Below are 24,518 nucleotides of genomic sequence, written 5' to 3'. Positions count from 1 at the left end.
GTCAAACTTATCCTGCTTTTGAGATTGAATTTTCCTTCGCACAAAGAGGAATATACAAACATTTTATAATTCTTTGGATGTTTGCCAGGTATCATATGATGGTATCTTAAAACAATATATGTAAGGGTGATTAAATAGTTTTGTTCCTCTCATTTTTATTATATTGTTCCATGTAATATTGTAGGGATTTAAAATGTGATGCCTGAAATTGATTTCAGCATGAAGGCATTGCGCATACTTTTTAAAAGTATGCATCGGGGGGGGAAAAAAAGCTGACCAGAGTGGAGGTAGTGAAATCGTAACCAGTGTAATGTGCAATCAGTACCTTAGACCAGTGTTTCCCAACCCTGGCAACTTGAAGATGTCCGGACTTCAACTCCCAGAATTCCCCAGCCAGCGGATGCTGGCTGGGGAATTCTGGGAGTTGAAGTCCGGACATCTTCAAGTTGCCAAAGTTGGGAAACACTGCCTTAGACATTATGGGAAAAGCCATCCAGGCCAGGGGTGGGCCCGGCTGCTGCTACTGCCGGTTTGCTCTCTGCGTTTGCGCATGCACAGTACTAAAAAAAAAAGCTGTGCATGCACAGAAGCAAAAAACAAGATGGCGGCACCTATGTCGCCCGCCATAAAACTGGTTCGGGGGCATGGCAGGCCGAGTTACTACCTACTCTGCCAAACCGTTCCGAACCGGTAGAAACCAACTTCTGATCCAGGCCCTTTAAAATCTCTATTCGTTCCAACAGTGAATCTGCAGTTATGTTACTGCTATAATTGCGGGAATGTTGTTACTATGGCAACATGTACACTGCTGCTCCTGAAATTGTGAAACTTCCAGCAGGTCCAAGCATTTGACTTTTGACTTTCCAGTTAGGCTTCTGCCCTGTTAATCTTGTTTGTCCTCCACTTGGTGAGGCAGCATCAAACAGTCCTTGCAGAGGATAGGTCTCTTAAGAATCCATTGGTTTGCAGATATTGCCGGACTGTGATCAGACACTTCCATGGCAGCCAATAATTATGGCAGCTGTAATCCAGCAACCACATCTGAAGAACCTTGTGCTTCTCATCTCTGCTCCAAATACTAAATCCTAAATTTCTCTCGCACAAATATGTTTCTGGCCTTGCTACCAGAAATATGTTGACTGATACAGATTTAGTCTCTTTGCTGGCTGGCATCATCTTTCAGCAAGTTGGCAGCATACAGATGTTGTACACTGGATTATGAATGTAATTTGTACGTTGTATGTGTTGGTTTAGCAACATTAAACTCCCAACAACATCAAATTATTTAGCAGCCTGAACCTCTAGGCCAGTAGTATGCTTGACAAGAATTCATCTTCCAACAATGCACAGGAAAAGATTTAACACTTTTTAGACTATGCAGTTAGTGCTCCTTCATAAAAACAGTGGTTCTCAAACCTTTTTTGGCCATGCCCCATCTAAGTATATCTAAAATCCTTCCCTGCCCCCCTGGTGACATATAATTCTTACTTTACTCAAAAAGTGAACTCTACTCATGCGGAGGAAGCCTAAAAGGCCATTAATTTGGTTTAAACAAGGCTCAAATTGCTCCCATTAAAGATCTTTTTTTTTTTATATAACACGTTGGGAACCACTGTGTTAGACTGATGGAATAACATGGGGGAAATGTTTTCAACGAAAAAAAAAAGAATGATTCCAGTTTGTGCTGGCGTTTGCTTTTGAGCCTAGTGTGATATATAAACTAATGAAATAAAGTGGAATATAAAGCTTTCATGGGCATTGACTATACATCAAAGGAAACTGAATAAGCAACTATCTAAGCCAGGGGTGTCCAAACTTGGGAACTTTAAGACTTGTGGACTTCAACTCCCAGAATTCCCCAGCCAGCCATGGCTGGCTGGGGAATTCTGGGAGTTGAAGTCCACAAGTCTTAAAGTTCCCAAGTTTGGACACCCCTGATCTAAGCAATGTATATGAAATAAAGATTAAAAAGTACTGCTTGCAGGAAAGGCAACAAAGCATCCTGCAGATGGATTGTTACTAGGACACTTTAGCTTGTTAAGGAATAGTGAACATGCAGGCTAGACAATTCACAAATAGAGAAAAAACTGGGCTAATTGATTACTAAACAAAGTTGGGGTGGTGGTTTAGACTCAGCAATGTATGAATGAGAATCTGGGAAGAGAGTATTTTTCAGGAGAAATTTTCCCAGTACTATTTCAACTTTTGGGTCATGAACACTCAGCTTGAATTGTTTATGATTCTATGTTGTGGTCATCTCAAACTTGCATCATCAGGTTTATATGCCTTTGATTTGTTATCCCTAATGCTCCATCTTTATTCTTTGGTGTTTGTGCTGGTTTGAAATCACTTCCTTTTATGGTTTGCATCCGACCAGCACTTCCTTTTTTTTATTATTGCTTAGTGTCAAATCTACACTATCACATATTAAAAAGATTAGTGGGAAAATATATAATACTTTGGATGTGATTTGATTATGCTTTATCTCCCCTTCCCTTCCAGGTGCATCAGGGAGCTGTCCCTCTCTCCTACACGGTGACCACAGTAACAACACAAGGCTTCCCCATTCATACTGGCCAGCACATACCTGGCTGCAGTGCGCAGCAGCTCCCAGCATGCTCAGTGATGTTCAGTGGACAGCACTATCCACTCTGCTGCCTCCCACCCCCTGTGAGTCCTTTGGCTTAAAAAGAGCAGGAATTAATTATGGATGAGAGGATGACCTGGCATGAATTACCAATACTTGTTTGTACATGTGGTGGGGGTTCATGACAGCTATGGACTTGACCCAAATAATTAAGGGCCTGGCTTACAGAAGACGTCACATCCTTGATTCATCTTGGGATACTAGTCAAATCAGATCCCTGCCATAGTCTGATCACAATCTGGTTGCTTCGGAGGTTTTATGGCTGTTTCCTGCGGCGGAGGGAGTTTGGAGTTTTTTCCTGAGGCTCTAGGATGCACAGGCAGTCTTGATCATTGCTTGGAATAAGAATGCAATGATGACCATAGATTGGATTGCATCTATACATCCCCTCACTGCTTGTTAATCCTGTGCTGCCCTCTGGTTTTTCAAAAGAGTTGCAGGAGATGGAATGACAGAACAAGTACCCAGAGCACTACTGAAAAAATTAAAACAGGGTGTATCTGACAGAACATGGATAAGAGATTTTATGAGCGGATTACCTTGTGACAATGGGAGCAGTGAAATTTATAATTATTTTTCTGCCGTTAGTAGATCTAGAGGTAACTAGTTCCCGGCCCTGTTTATTTTATTTATTTATTTTATTAAATTTATAGACCGCCCCCTCTCCCTGAAGGGACTCGGGGCGGTGTACAGACACCACATTAAAACCTAATATAAAATAGATACACTTAAAAAACCAATTAAACAATAAGGCTGTACAGGGTAATAAAAGTTAAAAATCAGCTTAAAACAACCCCCAAAATTTAAAAGTACAGAATTGAGGGACTAGATTGGGATTAGGCCAGGCCCGCTAAACTAAACAGGTGGGTCTTGAGCATCTTACGGAAGGAGCAGAGATCAGCGGTTGTTCTGATGTCACGGGGGAGGTCATTCATCATGTTCATCATGATCCAGACCATGCTAGGAGGCAGGGCCACTAGGAAGAGTAATGAAGGCATCTGACAAATTAAGTTGCCAAGCTAGGGTCCTGTGAATTTGACTGAGGCATGTTCATGGGCTACCTGGGAAAGCTTTGAGCCTGGTGATCCTGAAGAATTATACATATTTCTTGGACTCAGTCACCTTGATGTTATATCCATGTCCTTTTGTTTGGTTATGGTTATCCAAGAGATGGTGATTAATTCATCTTTGAATGAAGGGGTAGACTTGTTTGTATTTAAGGAAGCAGTGATTCTCCCACCACAGGTACTCAGGAACTATTAGTCTACCCCAGTAATACTGAATAATTCATGTTGAGTTTCCAATTTTGACCTTTTGGGAGGAACATTGTGAAAAAGTAGCTGGTGTGATAGCCATTGCCAGGAGAGGTTTGGCTCAAATTCATTTTGTACACCAATTGTACCTGTTCCTGGAATGTGAACTTCTGCTCAGTCAGTTGGGTCTGAGTCACTTCCCATTGGATAATTGCAAAATACTTTACATGGGACTCTTGACGAGCACTCATAGAAGTTGCAGTGAGTCCAGAATTTGGCACTGCAGGTAGTTACAGGCATGCCTTGGTACCACCATGATATACTGTTATTTCATCATTAGTTTGTGAGCTGCTGGTTGCAAATTGAGGTGTTGGTCATGACCTTAATGGATAGAGCTATATTTTGAGGATGTCTGTTCTCAATTTTCTACACATATCCTGTGAGATCCAGTTAAACTAACTGAAGAAACCAAATAAAGCCCTCTGAGACATCTTAAGAAACCAAAATATTAAGTAAACCCAAAAGAAAAAAAAGCAAGAGGCATTTGTAGCATACAGTTTAAGTCCTTTGGCAGGCAGCTCTTTCAGCCAGCTCCCCTGAGAGGGAGTCATTGTGGGCAAGAAGCAGCAGTAGCTTTCAATCGTCCCCGCTGGCTTCCCCATTTACATTCTGGGGAAGCCAGCAGAGATGATTGCAAATGATGATCATATGATTGTGGGGTGCTTGGCAATTGTAAGTGTAAACAGGTTGCCAAGCAGCCGGATTGTGATCATGTGACGGTATGTCGGGGTTGGGTTGGTTGGTGCAACATTTTGCAACTGTCAACCATCAAGGGTATTATGATTCCACACTGTTGTTAAAAGGTTGGTTGTAAGTCAGGGACTACCTGTAAAAAAGCTAAGAAGGAACCCAAAAGACCAGGACATACATTTCCAGCACCCAGGTAAGCAGGGACTAATGTCAGAGAAATAAGCAAGAAACTACCAAAAAGAAAACGGCACCCTCCTCAAGCTGGCACGGCAAGCTACTATATATGAACAAGGAGGAAATACTATGCTCGCATTGATGAAGTTACCTAGTTGTGTAGTGAAACATCTGCAAGCAAGCAACCAAACTCCGAGAGTATCAAGGACTCCAGAGTTCAACTCTGAGTTATGCATATTCTCTTCTATTGGAGAGAATAAATAACTTGGTTTCCATTTAAAGGCCTTTAGGTCCTTGCTAGTCTTTGGAGATGGCATTTGGCTGCCAAATGGATTCTTCCCTTTTTGTTCCCTTTTTAGGCTGATGTCAATTATTTTTCAAGTAGACATGTTGATCTTAAATGCACTGAAGGTAGCTTTCTTTTGAGGACACCGTCTTTCTGTTTTCGTCTTACAGCTGATCCAGGCCTGTGCCATGCAGCAACTCCATGTCTCTTATCAAACATTCCCACCACTCATTTCCAGTGATCATTATATCCTGCACCCTTCGCCACCTGTGCCACCACACCAGCCTCCTCATATGACAGCCCTCGGCCAGTTTGTCCCACTCCAGCCACAGCATCCTCGCATGGTAAGTTTCTTGAGATGGCATAAATTGGCTCAGAAGGAAGAAGTGTCAGTGCTCTTATTTCCCAACACCTGCATCTACTATTGTGCAAAAACGTGTAGCGTACCATCTACTGATTTCCTAAAATCTTGGAATTTGTCTAACCCTAACCTTGTAGCTCAGAAGAAGCTTGCACTTGGTCACTCATGCCATAGTCATTTCCTGTCTAAAGGACTGCAAAGTCCTTGACCAGGAGCTCCTCTTGAAAACCAAATGTCGAAATTGGTTCAGAAGCACAAATAATTAGGGAAACACCTCAGTGTGCCCACATCACCCCATGCTTTGCAAGTTACACTGACTCCCTAAAAGCTTCTTGATGCAATTCAAAGTGTTGTTATCTATAAAGCTCTTTGTGGCACAAAGCAGGGTTACTTGGGGAACTGCCTGGCTCTGATTGTCTCTGCTTATCCTGTGAGATACAGCAAAGTGGAAATGTTTTGGTTCCCTTCCACAAAATAGTGTCGCTACTGGGGGTCCAGGGATGTGTGTTTATTTTTTACACTTCTGGAACATAATTTCCCCTGAGGCTTAGATGGTCTCGGCCTTTATGTATTCTCACAAGATCCTAAAAGCCTGGTTCTTCTCCTAAATGTTGGACCAGACATAGGCTCAGCCTATGCATAATGTCAGACCATTGAATAAGATAGGTGCTCCTTAGCTGCTTAGCTTCTTTCTTTTGTTGTTACTGTTATTAATGATACTGTCTCCTGTTATTTTATGTTCCAGTGTATTTTTTTCATATTACATTCTAATAATTAATTCTTTTGAATTTTAAATTGCCCAGAATCCATCTGGTGAATTGGGTGGCCATATAAATCTAGAAGGAGGGAGGGAGAGAGAGAAAAGAGAAAGAAAGAAACAAACAAACAAACTTGGAGCAAGGTTTGAAGAAAATGTCAGGGCAGTGAGTAGCCATAGTTTGGTTAATGAGAAAGATGAAAAAGACACTAGTAGCTCACAGAATAAGCCTTCTTCCCTAAGGAAGATGATAATCAAACGAGTCAGCCAAGAGTAAAAAGCAGATTTAGAATATGTTTTTCATCCAGCAACTCAGAAGCGGCTTTCAGATCTTAGTGCAGAAAGAAGCTGTGAGCCTTCAGAGAAGAAAGCAAGTCCTGTGGAATACAGTGGCTAATTCCTAAAGAACAGAGGAGATGTGGGTTGGTCCTCCCAGGAAACATGACTTACTTTGTTGATCGCTTTTTTTCTACAGATAATGGAGGAGGGCACACACAAAAAATCAGCTGTTTTTGGCTCTTTCCTTTTGACCACTGGATAAAACTTAGTTGAGCAAGGGGGAGGAAGAGGAACCGGGGGAGGAGTGGTCAAGACCTGTTGCCTCTCATTTCAGAGCATACACCACATGGAATAATAGATTTGCATTACAAGAAAAATCCGTTCCAGTTGAATGTTAGGAAAAGCTTCCCGAGTAAAGAGTTGGACTCTGTGGCTTAAATGGCTTCTCCCCTCATTCTAGATATTAGTTCAACAAATTAATCTTGTGGTGGTACAGTACATGGTAAATTATCTTATTGATGGCACACAAGAGTTAGCCATCTTTGGGTTCCAGTTCTCACTCTTCAGACATATTGGGGAGCAATTGCCAATGCAGAATGTGTATATCCTTTTCCCACAGCCACTTCAGAGGATAGAAAACGAGGTAGAGCTTCGGGGTGAACAGCACTCAATGGGGGGCTTCTCGTATTCTCCTTCCCATCATACTCCTACCTTGTCTCCCTCTGTACCATTGTATCTTCCACACACACACGACCCACTTCACCAAGAACTGCCGTTTGGAGTGGTAAGTGCCATGTTAAAAAAAAAAAAAAAAGCTGTTCTCTGTGGCCTCTGAACCAGATAGAAGAGGGTGTCTTTTTTAAAAAAACACCCTTTTGTTCGGCCACCAAGAGCCATAATACCCTGGAGGGGTGGGGTGGGGTGGGGTGGGGTGGTAGCAGTGTGATGATTCGGTGATGGATCTGTTGGAGGATAGAAACTAGGTACCTCCTGCCAACTTATATTCCAGAAGAGTAAGGAAATTTAGAGAGGGGTTTAGAAGATGCAGATGGATAGGCAGGTCTAAGGGAGGCTCAGGTTTAGACCTAATAGTACCGTATTTTTCGGATAAGATGCACCTTTTTCCCCTCAAAAAAGAGGCTGGGTGTGTCTTATACACTGAATACAGCATTTTTTGCCTCCTGAAACCCCACCCCCCTTCACCAAAATGGCCGTGCATAGCCTTTAGGAGGCTTTCAGAGTGGTCCTGGGGGTTGGGGAGGGCAGAAATGAGTGAAAAACGGGTCATTTTTTGCTCAATTTTTCCCAGCCCCCAGTAGCACTCTACAAGCCGCCTAAAGGCTATTCGTGCCCTTTTTTTGAAAAAAAAATGGGCCCGTTTTCATGAAAAATGGGCTGTTTTTAGGAGGCTTGCAGAGTGCAAAAACTTTTTTTTTTAAATTTGCCTTTTCAAAACCTTGGTGCATCTTATACTCCAAAAAATACGGTACTTCCCCTTGTCAGGGAGACATGGTTAGGAATAGTGTTAGGGCTAGAAAAGGCAGTTGATACAATGGAGATGAGAGTTTATAGAAATAGGTGAAGCCATTGAAAACTTTAGGCACAGGTAGTCCTCGACTTAGTGTCCGTTTAGTGACTGTTCAAAGTTACCACAGCTGAAAAATGTGACTTACGGCCGCTATTCAGAGTTGCAACATCCCCATGATCATGTGATCCAAATTCAGATGCTTGGCAGCTGGTTCATATTTATGACCGTTGCTACGTCCCAAGGTCATGTGATCTCCTTTTGCGACATTCAGACAAGCAAAGTCAATGGGAGAGTCAGATTCATGGGTTACTTAACTTGCCAACTGCGATGTTTCACTTAACAGCTGTGGCAAGAAACTCACAAAAATGGGTCACAAAACTCAATTGTCTCCATGGTGGAAATTTGGGGCTCAATTGTGGTCGTTAGTTGAGGACTACCTACTCAATAAAAGCCCATTTGTTCCTACGTTAACCAAGTGTCTATGTTGTCTTCAGTCTGTCTTATGTCCCTACCCTGTTACACTACAAGACAAAAATGGAAAAACAAAAGGATAATGAAAGAAAAGACACTCGTTCCCTTCCAGAGGGTGTAGGAAGGGCATCCCAAATGATGGGCCAGTGTCCTTTTTTACAGGTGGTCCATGGGCTACATTCAGAACTGCCATCCTTGCAGTCATGCAGCGCAATGTTACATGATTGCATCGCGTGGCAAGTCCCAGCTATAATGGCAGTTGTGGTTGCCATCATAACCCCGAGACTTGTGGGTCATTAGGTGGAAATCTGGGAGTTGCGAATAAGGATTGTGAGTATGTTACACAGGGAGAAGTGAGGTGTCTGGAGACCCATGTGTGAACACAGGAAGGCTGGAGGATGGATGGTGCATCTGGGTGCTAGTGCAGGAAGGCCAGGGGACGCAGGGTGCAAACGTAGGAAGGTGGCTGGGATTTCCCGAGTTACTTGTGATTTTGACCCTTCCTGTGAGAACAGGCCCTCAGGAAAGGTCACAAATAGTGAGTCTGTGCTGTGGGAATACTGTGGTGACCAGAACTTTGAGGACTGGTCACATGTCATCTTTTGCCCCTCTCCTCGTAGCTTGCCGTTTCCTAAGATTGCATAGATTTGTAATACTGCATGGTTTCAGATGTGAGAGAGGTAGCCAACTAAGATTACAGTGACAGAGAATGTGGTTTCTGGTGCTTTCCATAACTTCTTTCTGTTCTCTGTTACTAGGACAACAGGAATAAATGATGCAACATAGTAAAGAAAAAAGCAGAATATGTTCTTTTTTGATTTGCATAACAGATTATGCTAAAGGACCCAGCTTTTCTTTGTGCAAACTTTTGCTTGGCTAGAATATGTTATTTCTTCTTTTTTTTACATGGCATGGAATGTATGCAGAGCTTACAGATTAGACAGCATTGACAAAGCTTGTGATATTCCCACAGCCATATCCACATATGATGCCCCGGCGGCTGAATTCCCAGCGATACAGATTACAGCAACCACTGCCTCCTCCGCCACCTCCTCCACCGCCATATTACCCAAGCTTCCTGCCATATTTTCTGTGAGTATTTGCAGTAACAGTGAGGAGAACCCTGAGTCGAATATTCTCACTTCATTGGAATAAAGCATGCAGAATTAAAAGCTCTGCTTTCCCTAATAGCCTCTCCAGGAGTATGGGCCACCATCTTTCCCCAGCAGTATCCTCCATCAAAACATCCCTTTTGGTGTGCCATGGGTGCACGTGTTACTTCCCATCTGTTCACTGCTATCTATTTCTTTAAAATTGCAGTTCAATGCTTCCTGTGTCGCCAACAGCTGTGGGACCCACAATAAGTTTGGACTTGGACGTGGATGATGTAGAGATGGAAAACTATGAGGTAGGTTTGCTTCTTTGTGTTGATTGTTAGGATGGAGAAGGGCTCTTGGGCAGAAAAAATTGGATGTGGAAAGGGGGGTTACAACAGACAGGCAAGGATATTAACTCCTGAAAGACTTGGGAGGACGAAATGCTTTTCCACCAGGAGGGAAAGAATTATGAGCTCCTATCTGTTCTGGTACTTAGATTTCTTTCATTGTGACTTTCACTACTTGCTGCTGGTGGCGAGAGTATGTGTGGAACAAGTTCTGGCTGGTAGATCTTGAGTTGTACTAGTAGATCCAAGAAATTTCATGTCTGCCAGCTCTGCCCTAGAGTCCACAATTGAGAGAAGACAGCTGAAATTATACTTAAGGAGTGGCAGTAGTTGGAAAATGCAATTGTGCAGCAGTTCTTTGTGGGGCTATTTCCTATGGCAGAGGAATACAAATCTGATGGAAGGCTCATTTAATGTTTTTATGGCATTGAGGACCAAGGGTGACATTTTTAAAAAGTGGGCAAGGAAGGCCAGACAAAGATGTAAAGTATAAAGCTAATTAAAGTGGATGGATAATCAGAAGAAAAATGAGTTGTCAGGGAACATTAATGCTTTCTAAGTGTTAAAGATAATTCACTGTCTCTTATTTCTTCAAAGTTTTTACGGCAAAAGATTCGTCTCTCTGCCTTTTCTTGAAGTTTATAAAGGATTAAGGGCGGGTATTCTCAGCAATGGAATCACTTGCTTTGTATTCCTTTCTGTCATTTTGTTTTCTATCAGGCATTACTGAATTTAGCTGAAAGATTAGGGGAGGCCAAGCCACGGGGACTCACCAAAGCAGATATTGAGCACCTTCCATCCTACCGCTTTAACCCAGAGAGCCATCAGTCCGAGCAAACCTTGTAAGTTCTCCAAGAAACTGCTTTACTGTGAAGTATCTCTGTATGCCATGCTCTCCTGCTCCCTTACTGGTTTGATTTTTCACCTTTCCCAGGTGTGTGGTGTGCTTCAGTGACTTTGAAATCAGGCAGCTGCTGCGAGTTCTGCCCTGCAACCACGAGTTCCATGCGAAGTGCATCGACAAATGGTTAAAGGTAAAATTCACTGGTTTGACTGAGTTCTCTAATCAGTCTCCAAGAAAAGTTATTTGGGTACTATCTGTCTTCTTTAGTGGGTCCAGTTAATTTCTAAAGTGACTGTAAAGGCAAAGGCTTCCCTGGTTTCACAACATAGATACATCCCTGTCGTTTTTCTGGCAGTCATAAGGTAGTACAGGGGACAGCAATCTGTGGCTCTGGAGCTGCATGTGGCTCTTTCATCCTCCTGTTGCAGCTCGCTGTCACCAGCTGGCACCACAATTTTGAGAGGAGCTTCCAGGTGTTTGTTTGTTTGTTTTGGAGGAGAGGGGGAAGCAGGGTGCGCCAGGAAAAGATCCTATTGCAAGGGATCGGTTTTCCGGTCAGCTCCACAATTGATAGGGCTTTCGGTTAGTACAGGTAGAGGAAAAAGAATGCCACTCTAGGAGGAGAGACTATGGTGGGGAAACTGGACTTCCGGTTGGCTCCAGAATTGAACAGGGGGCTTTCTGTTAGGACCTTTGTGGTTCTTTGAGTGTTTTAAGGTTGCCGACCCCTGGGGTAGTGGTTCCATTAATCCAGCTACTTCCACTTTCTAGCATGTGAATATTATCAAAGCAACTGATTGTATAAAATGCATAAGACATTGTATATTAGCAGTCTCAGCTAATCTTTACTGGTCTCCAAAGATGGGTGGGTGGGAGCAAAGCTTGATTGGGCAGACTACTACTTAGGTGGGCAATATGAAAAACTGTCCAGAATGAAGACGGTAATCTCATTGATATTGTTGCCAATAAAAGCACACAGGCATATCAACGCAGTCAACAGAAGAACTGTACAATAATGCTAATTTGGTATCTGAGCACAGAAGAGACAGCTGGGGGGGATGGCTTTTAAAGCAGTTAGGGGAGCCTTTAACTCTTCCAGGGCAGGTGATTCATTCTCATTCCAATGTGTTGCAAAGCACACCTCTTTTTGAGGCTTTGCACAGCGCCATTGCACATTATTCGACAACGACTGTTTTCTCCTGATGGAACCTAATTGTGCTGCTAGCTACATTACATGACCATGACTTCTAGGATTATGTGAAAAGGAGAAATATTCTTCAGCTGTTTTCACAGCATATGTGAATATGCTAAGTATCTGTAGAGTTCACCCTTCATTGTCATTTTTCCTTCACTAATAAAAACTCCAAGTCCTTTCACCTTTCTTGCTCTCATTCTCATTTTTCTCCTCCGTGATTCCCTTTCATAGAGTGACTAAAAAATGTATACAGATTTCTCCAAATGCAATAATTTAACAACTTAAATTGGAAAGTTCCTAACTGGTTACCGCTGTTGCAGTGGACCCCATGATCATATGATCAAAATTTGGGTGTGTGGCAACCTACTCATATTTATGACCACAACATTCGCTCCACCTGCCTATCCTCCATTCCATCTCTGCCCTTCGTCTGACTTGCACGCTACCATTGCGACCTACCTCTGCAACTGAACTTTGCTTTCACCTCCCTCCTGCTGCTGCCGAGGTGCACCTAACTAATGGCAATGCATCCTTCTGACACCCGGTGAGGCCTTGCGCTTCTGCAGGATGACCAGAAGGGCAGAGATGGGAGGGATATAGGCGGGTGGGAGAGTTGAAGGGGAGGCAAGTATGGTGTGGCAACAGAGCATCATCTGCCAAAGGGAATTTGCCAGGCACAGCCAGGGAAGACACAGCAGGTCAGCACTGGAAGTCTGTATAGAGTAGGAGAAGCATGAAGTCCCCACCTAATAACAGTACAGTCCTCAACTCATGACCGCAACTAGAAATATCGGAACTGCCATTGCTAAGTGGCGCAGTCATATGATGTTTCTCAACCACTTTGCTTAGCAACAGCAGTAAGGTCAATGACTGTCTATACATACAATACACAATCCTTTTGAGCATCAGTACCAGTTCTATGAATGAATCGAATTGAATTCATCCAATTCACTCATTGCAGAGGATAAGACTATTTTGATAAACGCTCTTGGGTTGCTTAATGAATTGCTTGGGCTTTGTGACTTTCCCTTCAGGAAGGGATGAGACCACCTTTCAATGGAGTCCTTCTGAAACAGGCAACCCTCAAAGCAGAGAACTCCTTTTAGTGGAATTGGTGGAAATTTTCCAGTGGGTGAGGTTGCCCCAAAGGCCATATCCAAAGTCATGCTTTCGTTGATCGTTGCAGGCAAACCGCACATGCCCCATCTGCCGAGCAGATGCTTCAGAAGTACATCGGGAGGCCGAATGAGGTTCGTCAATGCACTGCTGCACAAATTTACTCCAGGATACGGACCTTGGACCAGAGGCACGGGCCAGCCTGTATGCTTAGCCTCTGGGGCCTCTCCTGGGATGCGGTGAGAATATAAGCAATGTATGACACCCCCTCCCCCTCACCCCATGGCATGGACCGGGCCTGGTGGTTGAGCCAGCTCTGCGGTGTCATGCTTTGTAGGGGGAGGCATCCCCACGTGCTCTGCACTCCAAAGACTCGCCATCCTTGCACCATTGTTTTCCAGGTGTTTGCATTCCTTCTTGGTTTGGGGTTTTCCTTCCCTATTTGGTTTCGTGGCTGTCTGACCTAGATTTTTATCCGAATTCATTCCTTTCTGGCAGAGCCAGATTTGGGGGCCTTGAAAGCAGAACAGCTCCAAGGGAGAGGGGAAGAAGTGCCTGCTTCAACCCCACCACCTGCTTGCCTAGAGTACAGTGTTGCAAGATAGTAGCGGGGGAGTATGTTGGTTGCAACACTGATGTAAGCCACTTGAGGCCTTGCCAAAAAAACATCTGTGGCTGTCTCCACGCGAATCATGGCCCACTGGCCCAGGACCACCCTGTGTTTTTCCCTACACATGCACAGAATAGTCCCACCAGCATCTCAGACTCTCCCTCCCCTTGCATGCCTGCAATGTTGGGTGGAGTTCAGGGTTGTTCTCACAAGTTGCACAGTGAGGTAAAGAAAAAAAAATGGGCCTAAACTTAAGTCCAGCAATATTCTGCTGCAAGGCAGTTTTGGGGGAAAAGACCCATTTCCCCCCCAGAAAGCTCGAAAGAGGAGGAGTATGCAAGTGAAAATCCCTACAATAAAACAGCCGGCTCTGTTTATTACATACTTAATGAAATGAAGGCTTGTGGCTTGTGTTTTGAGATACAGAATCATGTAATAATTGATGTGTCTTCCTTTTATTTTCCCTTTGCACACTCAGACCCCCAGATAACTGCCCTAGTAATACGTTTGGGTTGCTATTCCTTCTCGGCACCCATCTCCAGAAAGCACCTCCATCCAGTTTTTGAGTGTCCCCAGCAGTCTGCCTGCACCTGCTCTTTCTCCCCTGGTGTAGGGGAGGGAGAGATGCTCAGCAGACTGAGGCAAAAGCCTTCAGCTCCCCTCCCTCAGTTCTCTGTCCTGACTCCTGGCTGTAAGCCCTGAGAGTTGTTGGGCAGCTCCAGAGGACTCGATGATAGGATCCCGGGCAGAGAGAGCAGGCAGGAATTATTATTTCTTATTATTTACCCTTGCACTGGCTGTTATGGAGAAAGCCTTTCCATCCTCCACAGGCTGTATGCAGTGATGCGCATAGGCTTTCATAGGGCCAGGAAGGCTTTTTCATCCTATCTTTTTCAGTCTCTTCCATTCAGCAACGTCCCTCCTCCCCTTCTTCACCCTTGGCCTACTGATGCTCATCCTAATGAGCTTTTCTGTACGGCCCGATGCTTGTGCGCTCGGTCAGGAACTATGGCCGATTTGGCCATGACACTCAAGCTGTGTGCCTTCTTGCGTCTGCACACACACACACACACACACACACACACACACACACTCCTACCTAAAATACCTGCTGATTTGAAGCAAGAAAGCAACCAACCTGCCACCCTGTTACAGAAACCTGTTATCGTAAAAGTAATAAAATTTAAAAACTGTTTTGCATGATTATACCATGGAATAAGAGAGAAGCCCTCGCCGTTTAGTTGGTTTGTGTCTGAAGCCTGGAAGAATCAGAGAAGATGATAAAAATCTAATGTAAATGTTCACAAATTATGCATGCATGTTATGACCAGCTTGGAACTTGGTATTGGCTATCTCTCTAGCCAGCTGTGGGGTGATGGGGTGGGTGGGAATGAGGGGGTTCTTTGTGCTCAGCTGATTACTGCCATGCACTGTACTGCACATGTCCGCAACCGCCTCACAAGGACCGTTAACGCTTTTCAGGGCATTTCTCTCCCCTCCCTCCCCTCCAAATTAGAGATTGGTTTGAAACCAGGTTAGGTTAGGAGGCAGCATAGTTTTAGTAGAGTCAGTTTGGTGTAGTGGTTAAGGCATCTGGCTAGAAACTGGGAGATTGTGAGTTCTGCTCCTGCTTTATATACAAAGCCAGGTAGGTGATCTTGGGCCAGTCCTGCTCCTCAGCCCAAAGAAGGAGGCAATGGCAAACAACTTCTGAAATCTTACTAAGAAAATTAGAGGGCCTTGTCCAGACATTTGCCAGAGTCCACACTAACTTAAAGATGCACGCACATACTTACACAGACGGTTTTAGTGGACTTAATTTGAAGTAGAGTTGCAAGGCTTAGGGGCAGATCTCTTCTGCGTTAATAGCTGCCTTGGAAGGAGGACTCTGGCAGGGTCACTTTCTCCTTCATGGTGCTGCAGAAGTAGGAGAAAAGGGACCTGCTGACCACTCCTCTTCCTCCCTCCCTCCCTTCCTTGCCTGGTTTATCTTGTCCTGCGTTCAACTAGTAACGCTCCAGGGTAAGTTTGGCAGTGTCGTAATCGATCTCTGCCTATCCGCAGTAGTGTATTTGTGCTATCTTTCAGTTTGATGGCATCTTCTGCCCTCCCTCAGTGACACTCCTCCAAGTGGTAGACCCAGATGGATGGTTAGATCTCGACTCTTTCCCTTCAAAGTGGGGGCAACGGATAGGAACAGGGACTGCAAGGGAGCCAAGGCCCTGAGCCTTTCTGCCATCATCTTTGTGTGCTGACATCCAATTGTTCTTGGTAAGAGGGCCTGATGAATGTAGGGAACAACTAAGCAGGGCTCTACTTAGGGCCATGTGGATGCAAGGGAACAATGACAAATAGATCAGGCAGCGTGATATCCCACAAGTCTGAGAGGGGTCAATCAGCCAAGAAGAGAGAAAGGCTAGTAATGAGAAGAGCAGCTTCTGTGTCCGCTTTTTCCTGAGAAGATGGATAGTGGCTGGAGGGGGCGTGGCTCTGGTGCCACGTAGGTGTCATTGTTTTCTGAACATGCCAGCTCTCAGCAATATATTTACCTCTAAAAGTAGGAGAAAAACTTTGGGATGTGGCTGTGGCCAGTTGGCCTTTTGCCACTCGTCCCGATAGCCATGTCTGGTGAGGCGACCAGTTTCTCCCCCAGCAGTTGAGATTCCTCACCCAGCTGAGGAGAGGTGATCCTCAGGGTGCAAGGAGGAGGAAAATGAGAAGGAGGCGCGCAAACTTTAAGTTTTGTGGCTTCTTTTGTCATAAGTGGCAGTAGTAGTGCTTAATAATAGAGTTCATCCGTGATTTGCAACCATTCGTTTAATGACCGCTTGAAATTACGACGAAACTGAAAAAGATGGGGCTTTGTAACAAATCCTGATGCTCAGTGACTGTTGTGGTACCCCAAGCAGTCATTAAGCATGATTTGTACGCTCAGCAATCAACATGTATTTACGATGGTTGCAGTGTTGCTGGGGTCACTGGCAACCTTCCCAGCGGGCTTCCGACAAGCAAAATCAATGGAGAAAGCCAGATTCACTTAATGACCGTGGCAAAAAAGGTCGTAAAAGCGGGTATGACTCAGTGACCTCATTGCTTAGCAACGGAAGTTAGTCCCAATTATGGTCGTACATGAAGGGCTGCTGTAAAGATCCTCAGACCTTTAGTTCCTGCAAAGACACAACAAAGCAGGGCGGATGGACTGGCAGCCCTTGATTTGAAAGTAGCAGCTGGCTTGCAGATCGTGGATTAGAAGCTCTGGGCAGGTCCCAGGTTTTTTTCTCTTGAATAACAATCAGTTGTTTCCATTTGTTAAAATGAAGATCAATGCTACTTTTTAGAAGTCTCTCTCTCCTCCTGCTCTGCTCGCTCCACTTAAAGTTTGGGGGGGGGGATGCAAGTTACAGATGCATCCCGCTCTTGGATACCCCCAATAAAGAATTTCCTCTTTCCCCTCCTCCTCTTCAGAGGGGGAGACTAGCTGCAGTGGGACATCTAAGCCAGGTCTTGGCCCGGGCACAGGCAAACCCCAAGGAACGGGCCGCTTGCCATCCTCTCCAACTGCACAGACACCAGCAGCTTCTCCTTCCCAGTCCTCCCGCGACGCATCACGCTCCCTCTCTCCTGCCATGTCAAGCCAGTGCCTTGTGTCAGACCCACCTCTTCCCCACAGCCTTTCCCCTTGTTTCACAGCTTCTGAAGGGAGAGAGAGGGAACCAACCCCTTATTCCATGTGATACAAATAACCAAAGGTCTTTACTGTATATATATATTAAAAAGTTAAAGAAAAACAAACAAGCACGGGAGGTGTTTCTATATTTATAGCCAATCAGAACAGTGCCGATGCCCATCTGTTTTTCAGTGTCTCTTCTCCTTCCCCCCGCCATCTTTTCAGAAAGGTTATTTGGGGCTGGGGAGGGAAGGAAAGCCTTACGGTTCTTCTGACGGTGACTCAAAAGCTCACAGCTCGTGTGCTGCCCAATTTATTCCAAGGAGCAGCTAAAAGTTATCATGAAAAAAAAAAGAAAAAAATATTACTAAAACATTTATTTAGGATGTTTGTGATTGCTGATTGCGCTGTAGATGCCACTGTTTACCAATGATTTCCTGTGGTGGGATAGTGGGCTGTTTACTGTTCTTTTATACCAGTCCCGTGCCCTCCAGAAGGATAGCTCAGCTTCACCCTACAAGGAGAGGGGCCTCCCTGTAGGGCACCAGGGCATTTGTTCTGTGTTAGAAAGTTTATATATATATATATTATATATATATTATAAATATATATATATATAATTTTTTTTTGCTCTGTTACTTGCACATTTACAGTTACCTCATTTTTCCCATGTATGTATTTGGAAAAAAAAAGGCTAATATATAGAGAAGAAGAAAAATATCTTAAATCTCTAAAGTGTTTGTTTTGTTTTATTCCATTCCATTGGAATCATATTGGTTTGTAGCATTTAACATAACTAGTATGTTGTATTATATATGTGTATTATACTGATTGAAATTTTTAACAGATTTGTACTTTTTTTAAAATGAAAGTTGCTAGTTCTGCTTGACCAAGTAGTGCAATCATTATTTTTTTTAATGTTGTGGCTGATTTTGAGAGGGATATTCACTAATAAATGTATGATGTATACCAAAGAGGGCAGAATGGTCTCTTCTTTTGGCAAAGACAACGCTCGCAAAAGGGCATATTTGCCCCACATGCTGTACAAACGCACACACGCACCTTGAGTTGGTTGGAATATCTTCGTCTTATCCAAAGAGCTAAGGATGAATAACTGTACAATAATTTGAACATGAAGCTGATATAGTTGAGAAAGATTGTTAATAGTGATTGTGAATGCAGTAATTAGGATCCATATACCGTATTTTTCACACAATAAGATGCTCCAGACTATAAGACACACATTGGCTTTAGAGGAGGAAAACAAAGGGGGAGGAATCTGCCTCCTAGGATCCATCCGCTATTCATCTGGCTAGTGTCCTTGTGCTGCTGCCGCCGGCACCAGGGAACACTAGAGCCTTCGCTGCCGAGCAGCTGATTGGTGGTTGGATCAGCCTCCTGGAATACCACCGATCAGCTGTTCTAGACGGTGGCGATTACCCTTGCCTCTGCCATTCACTGCTGCTGCTGATCAACATTTGGAGGTGGTAATTGACAGAGGCAGCGATAGGTGGCAGCAATTCCCGCTGCCTAGAACAGCTGATCAGGAGGTGATCAACCACCAATCAGCTGCTTGACAACAAAGGCTCCAGCGTTCCCTGGCAGCGGGGAAACAACCCCCTCCCCCCCCGCCGCAATATTAGCTCCATAAGACACAGACATTTCCACTCACTTTGCGGGAGGTGGGGGAGTACATCTTATATAGTGCGAAAAATATGGTAACTAATTTAGAGGATTACAAAATAATCACAGAGATGACTAAGTTCTTAAAATTGATGATTAAGCTAATGAATTCCATATAATCACAAATGGCTCCATAACAAATTTTCTCTGTGAAGATCAGGGATGGGGTGGGGGATATACTGTGAAATGATTCTCCTCTTAAAATTAATTTGAAATCCAGTCTTTAAGTGATGGATCAGTAAAACTAGAGTATGAGCAACATCTCCTTATAGTTTTTTTTAAAAAACTAGCATACAGTGCGAGAGTAATGAAGTTCCACCAGCCATTTGGCAGAGGAAATGAAGCGCAATTGAAGATTTGTGGATTTTAGTATACTTTATGCAATTAACTTGACACTATTTTCAGTGGTGTTTGAAGCAGTTCGTTCTCTAATAATGAGCAAAATAAAACAGCTCAAACAATAGTGCCTATTAGTTTATGGGATCTCTTTGGAATGTTAAATATCAGGGTTAATATTTTATTGCTAAGAATACAAAAAATTGCCTGAAGGAGCATATGAAGAAATGCAGGAAGCTTTAAGATTTAAGTATTTAACTGCAGTGTTCGTTTTCCTTCCTGGGCAAGTCAATTTCAGTGCACCTGCTTCTCAAGATCATTGTAGGAGTGAAATGAGAGGATACCTATGTAAACTACCCTGAACTTTAGAGTAAGTCTGGAAATAATTAGTAGTATCAATATTATAATCAGCCTTTCAGAGTTTTTAGATGTGTTATTTCTCACATCTTTTTGATCATAATTGTACCTGACACATTCCCAGGCACACTTAAAAATAATACTGCTCTGATTTTTCCATATTTTTTTGTGTTCAGCTACATTTCTGTGGGGGGGAACAGTATTATTAGACAGAAAACATGGTTGACATACAATCATGCAGATACAGCTTCAAACCTCATAAGCATTTTATATTCAGTTTAACTTTGATTATATGATCTGTCTTACCATTTCACAATGATCTCACATTGTATCACCATCATTCTAATGCAGATCTTTAAAATACCCTTGCTTAAGCTGTCTTCATTTCAGCTCTCTTTACCCACTTCCAAAACAAATTTTAATTTCCAGTAATTGATTTTGCATATTCTTTGCTTCTTTTAATCTTAACTTGAAATTGCTTGTGGTTATCTTTTTCTGTGTACACGTTAAGCAATATTTTTCATCCCTGTCAATTTTTCATTCATTTTGTTGGACAATCTGTAATTTAATACTTTTCCATACAGGACTCATTGTTTCTCTTTTTTGCAGTTTCTGTTACTGTCATTTCTTTCGTGTTTTCTTTTCCTTCCTTCATTTTCTTGCCAAGATCCATTCTTGATATAACCTAAACATGGCTTCACATTCAGAACTTCTCGTCATTCTTGCAACTTTCACCAATTCTCTCAGCCACCCTTCATATACAATCAAATCAATCAATTTAGAAACAAATGTATTCTTTTGCCACATGCATACATGAATATTCTTAAGCCACTTACTGAAAACAGACTTTTTCTAAACATATTCACCAGCTACATCCTTTTTTGGATCCAGAATGGCTCAATCATTTTTCCGTACTCCCTCATCTTGCTTTCATCCATCCAAGATACTAGCTATTAGATCGGCCATTTTCAGTGCTGGCATCCTGTCATGAATCGCAAGGGATGGGGAAGAGGAAATGGGCAATGGGCAAAGGGGCCAGTGACAGTCATGATGGAAGCCAGCCTGTTCCAGTTTTCAAGGCCATGGAGCCTGGGAAAAGAAGGCAAATTGCAGCAAACATCTGAGTCATTCCCAAAACAACTATCCCAAAGCTCATTGGACCAAGATGAACTGGTCAAGGGGGGGGGCAGGGAGCAGGGGGAAATTTGTAACACTTCACACAAGAAAGTTTCATTCTAGCCTCGCTTTGTTTGCAACCACTAATCCTTAGTAAAAGAATCTATCACTTTGATCAAATGGAGTCGAGGGTGTTTCTTTCCTAGGTCCATCTAGTTGGGGCAACTTGATATTAAACTAGATTGCCCTGGTGACCCACATCATTTATAATGTTGCATTATTTTTTCTCAGATCTAACTTCTTCTTTTTCCTATATCACCATTCACTGGAGTTTAACATGCAACTACCACCAACCTGAAGGTACATTTTGACATATTTTATCTGCTTCATCCATTGCTAAACCTGGACACTTTCACTTACCTGGGTATATACATCAATACCAGACCACATTATTCAGATTTATTACACTTGTCTCCTTTGAGTTTCACAGAAATTTTTCTTTAATTAATTCATAGTGTTTGTGATTTACCTCTTAGGATTGTCATCATATTGTGGATATCACCACAGCTATTGAGATTCTATCCCTCGACTTTTGTTAACTTCGATGCTCACATAATTTTTTTTTAACAAGGTAGAGAGATAAAAACTTAGTTACTGGTCCTAGTCATTCCTGTGCCACATGCTGCATCCACTGCTAGCAATAAGATGATACTGACCAATTTGGACACAATCTGGCCAGTATGCCACCATACAGCCAAAGCTATTTTGCAGTTGGCATGGTCACAATATTCCATGCAATCTTAACATTGAATCTAGAAAGACCACCTTGAAAATCAAAATGATGTTTCTTCTACCCCGCAAAACATGCAAATTGACCCACACTTAGAATGCATATTTTTCAAATTGTGAGCTATAAACATCAACTATGTAATCTTTATTTGCTTAAGCTCTTCCTGCAAATACAAAACTAATTTCTTACAATTTCCTTAAGATTTCTATAGTGAAGGTGGAGACATTAGAAAATAATTCAAGATCTCTGGAAACCTAGCTTCCTTTAATTTTTTTTTTTCATCTAGTCCATATGCCTCTGGGAATTTGGTAACTTCCAATGTACATAAATATTATTTTGTCATATTTGAATATCTTTCACTGTGCATTTGCATTAAGCTTTATGCAATTTTTATGTTTTCTATCCTTGTTTAAGCACCAGTTCCACCACTTAAAAGCAGCTTAATTCCCTGTAATTGTCACTGCTCACCATCTATGTTGGATACCTGAAAAAACATATCCCCCTTAATTCTATAGCATATTAAATTCAGGATACATGAAATACAAAGGGTTCTAAGCACTATTTTTAGTATATGTGTTTACAAAACTCCAAAAAGCCCTATATGTGGGAAATAATATGCACATAGATGTAACATCAAGGAAGATGGCAACTAGTAGCTTGGCCCCAATTGCTTTGACATTCAGAACCTCAGAGGATTGATGAAATTTGTTATGCTTCAAAATAACCTTTTTGCCTCCCAAACACAGCTATCTGTTCAATAGTGGAACAGCTTGCATCGAGAATTGTACAGTATGAAGATTTCTGCACTGAGTAACAGTTGGACTAAAAAAACTCCAAATAATTCTATAAACCTGTTTTCTCAGTTTGAATTAAACATTTTCTTCAAAATTTTGGGAATGATATTGTGAATATCCTTAGTCCAGCCTTCTTAAAGGTTGTTTTTAAAAACTGCTATTTTAGCTGCGCACAGAGGGCACATCCATTCCCTAAATCTCATTAACAGATTTTTCAGTCATTAACACTATTGAAACAGGATTCAATCAACAGAGAAAAACATTTGAATTGGGCACGTTAATAGAAAACTTATCAGTGTACTGGCAAATGATTAATATGATGAATTATCCCAGAAGGTTTGTGGTTGATCTAACCAGGACAATACTGTTGATAAATAGAAATTGGCCAGGAATTTATTTTAGCACAATGATTAAAGTCTTTGTGTGGATATTATTCTAATGGTTAAAACACAGTAGGACTCCAAAGTAGGGATCTTCTCTTTCCACATCTATCTACCTAGTCCATTAAAGCAGCCCTGTATTTTGTAGTCTTCCATATGAAAAAAAATACTTTAATCAATCAGTTCATAAAAGTTAATCCAACTCTTAGAGCAGCCATTTCTTTTGTCAGGATCACACAGAATCCAGGAAAGGAAAGAGATCCAAAGCACTTCTTCCAAATCATTTTTAAGTGTTCACAGTCCTAGTGTTGATGTATATTCCTTTACAGTACCCTTTGGCAACAAATTGACCTTCAAGGATAGCTTTCAAAGAAAGATTAGTCATTTAGTCCCAAGAAAATGTTAGCTGTAGTTATTTCATATGCCTCCCACAAAAGCCTCTACAAAAATAAATATGAACTTGAAAAGCAATTAAATTTTTCAGTTAACCACATCCTTTCATATCACCTAATACTACTGGATCTGATCTGCAAAATCCAGATGACCACTAAGTGGCAGTAAAGTGCTCTGCTGCCATCTATTGGTCATCCAGGTTCCTGCAGTAGAGTTTTTGATATCCTAAAATTAGCATTACCCTTAAATGCAAATGGGAACTCAGGAATTGTTTAGGCATTGGTTCCTAAATAATGTCTGCATTTTTGTCCTTAGATAATCTAGGATATCATGAAACAACCCTGTTTCAATGTGTGAAATACAAAGTACTGACTAGAGCCTTGTTTTAGTTTAGTTAAACTAGTTTAGATGAGAAAAGTGATATTTTCTAGTCTCATCTCCCAATCCAACTGTTTTACAAAGCTGGAAGATAAATGCCTACAGTCACAGGACAAAGTTGCATTCATCTCTCTGTCCACTGGGATATACAGGTAGCCCTTGACCACAATGGGAACCAGAATTTCTGTTGCTAAGCAAGGTGACTAGTAAGTGAATTGTACCCGAGTTTATGACCTTTTTGCCAGTTAAGCAAATCACATGGTTGTTAATTGAACCTGGCTTCCCCCACTGAGTGCTTGATGGAACCTGGCTAGAAAGGTAACAAACACCTGGAACACTACAACAAATTGTTCAAATTTTGATCACATAACCTTGGGGATGCTGCAATTAGTTGTGAGAATATTGGTTGTGAAAGCCGATTTTTTCAGGGCTGTTGTAACTTGAAATGGTTGCTAAACAAATGTTTAGAAGTCGAGGACTACCTGCACAAAAATGTCAGTAGTATATCTTTGTGAAAACAATGACAAAAGAAATAAACAAACTTGGCTACTTCTAGTGAAGTGGTTATCCTATTAAATAATGCTATTTAGATGCATCTTTTTCATCGTGAAATATGAACTCTCGAAATGTTATTTTCCATGGGAAAAAATGCACTAGCGCACAAAACGGTTTTTCTGATAAATGTCCACAGACTAGACCATTTATTTTCTGATAAATGCCCACAGTTTTTCTGATAAATGCCCACAGACTAGACCAGGGATGGTGAACTCTTTGGTTCACTCTGGGTTCACCATGTCAAAAATTAGGAAAAAGGCCTACCTTGACTCTGCTGGCATGTCAACACAGCTCCCCTGAACAAAACTGAAACAATTCTTTACGTATTCATTTATTAGCAAAAGGAAACAAAAC

The 24,518-nt window shown here is 42.3% G+C and overlaps 1 protein-coding gene across 7 annotated transcripts in view; it reads left to right on the top strand.

The window, feature by feature from the left end:
* The window catches only part of RNF44 (ring finger protein 44), an 83,922-nt gene extending 65,566 nt beyond the window's left edge, over positions 1–18,356 (top strand). For 6 of the 7 annotated variants that reach the window (XM_081967895.1, XM_081967896.1, XM_081967897.1 and 3 more), the window contains 8 exons: positions 2,503–2,670; positions 5,281–5,454; positions 7,127–7,291; positions 9,480–9,598; positions 9,827–9,914; positions 10,671–10,792; positions 10,885–10,984; positions 13,176–18,356. In XM_081967895.1, the coding sequence (XP_081824021.1) occupies positions 2,503–2,670; positions 5,281–5,454; positions 7,127–7,291; positions 9,480–9,598; positions 9,827–9,914; positions 10,671–10,792; positions 10,885–10,984; positions 13,176–13,238 (999 nt within the window). In that variant the 3' untranslated portion in view covers positions 13,239–18,356. The remainder of the gene's footprint in view (positions 1–2,502; positions 2,671–5,280; positions 5,455–7,126; positions 7,292–9,479; positions 9,599–9,826; positions 9,915–10,670; positions 10,793–10,884; positions 10,985–13,175) is intronic. The other variant, XM_081967900.1, reaches the window with a different exon arrangement.
* The last annotated feature ends 6,162 nt before the right edge of the window (positions 18,357–24,518 follow it).

This window comes from Natrix helvetica, assembly GCF_964273705.1.
Source record: "Natrix helvetica genome assembly, chromosome: 1".
Lineage (NCBI taxonomy): Eukaryota > Metazoa > Chordata > Lepidosauria > Squamata > Natricidae > Natrix > Natrix helvetica.
This window is presented reverse-complemented; position numbering and strand designations above follow the sequence as displayed.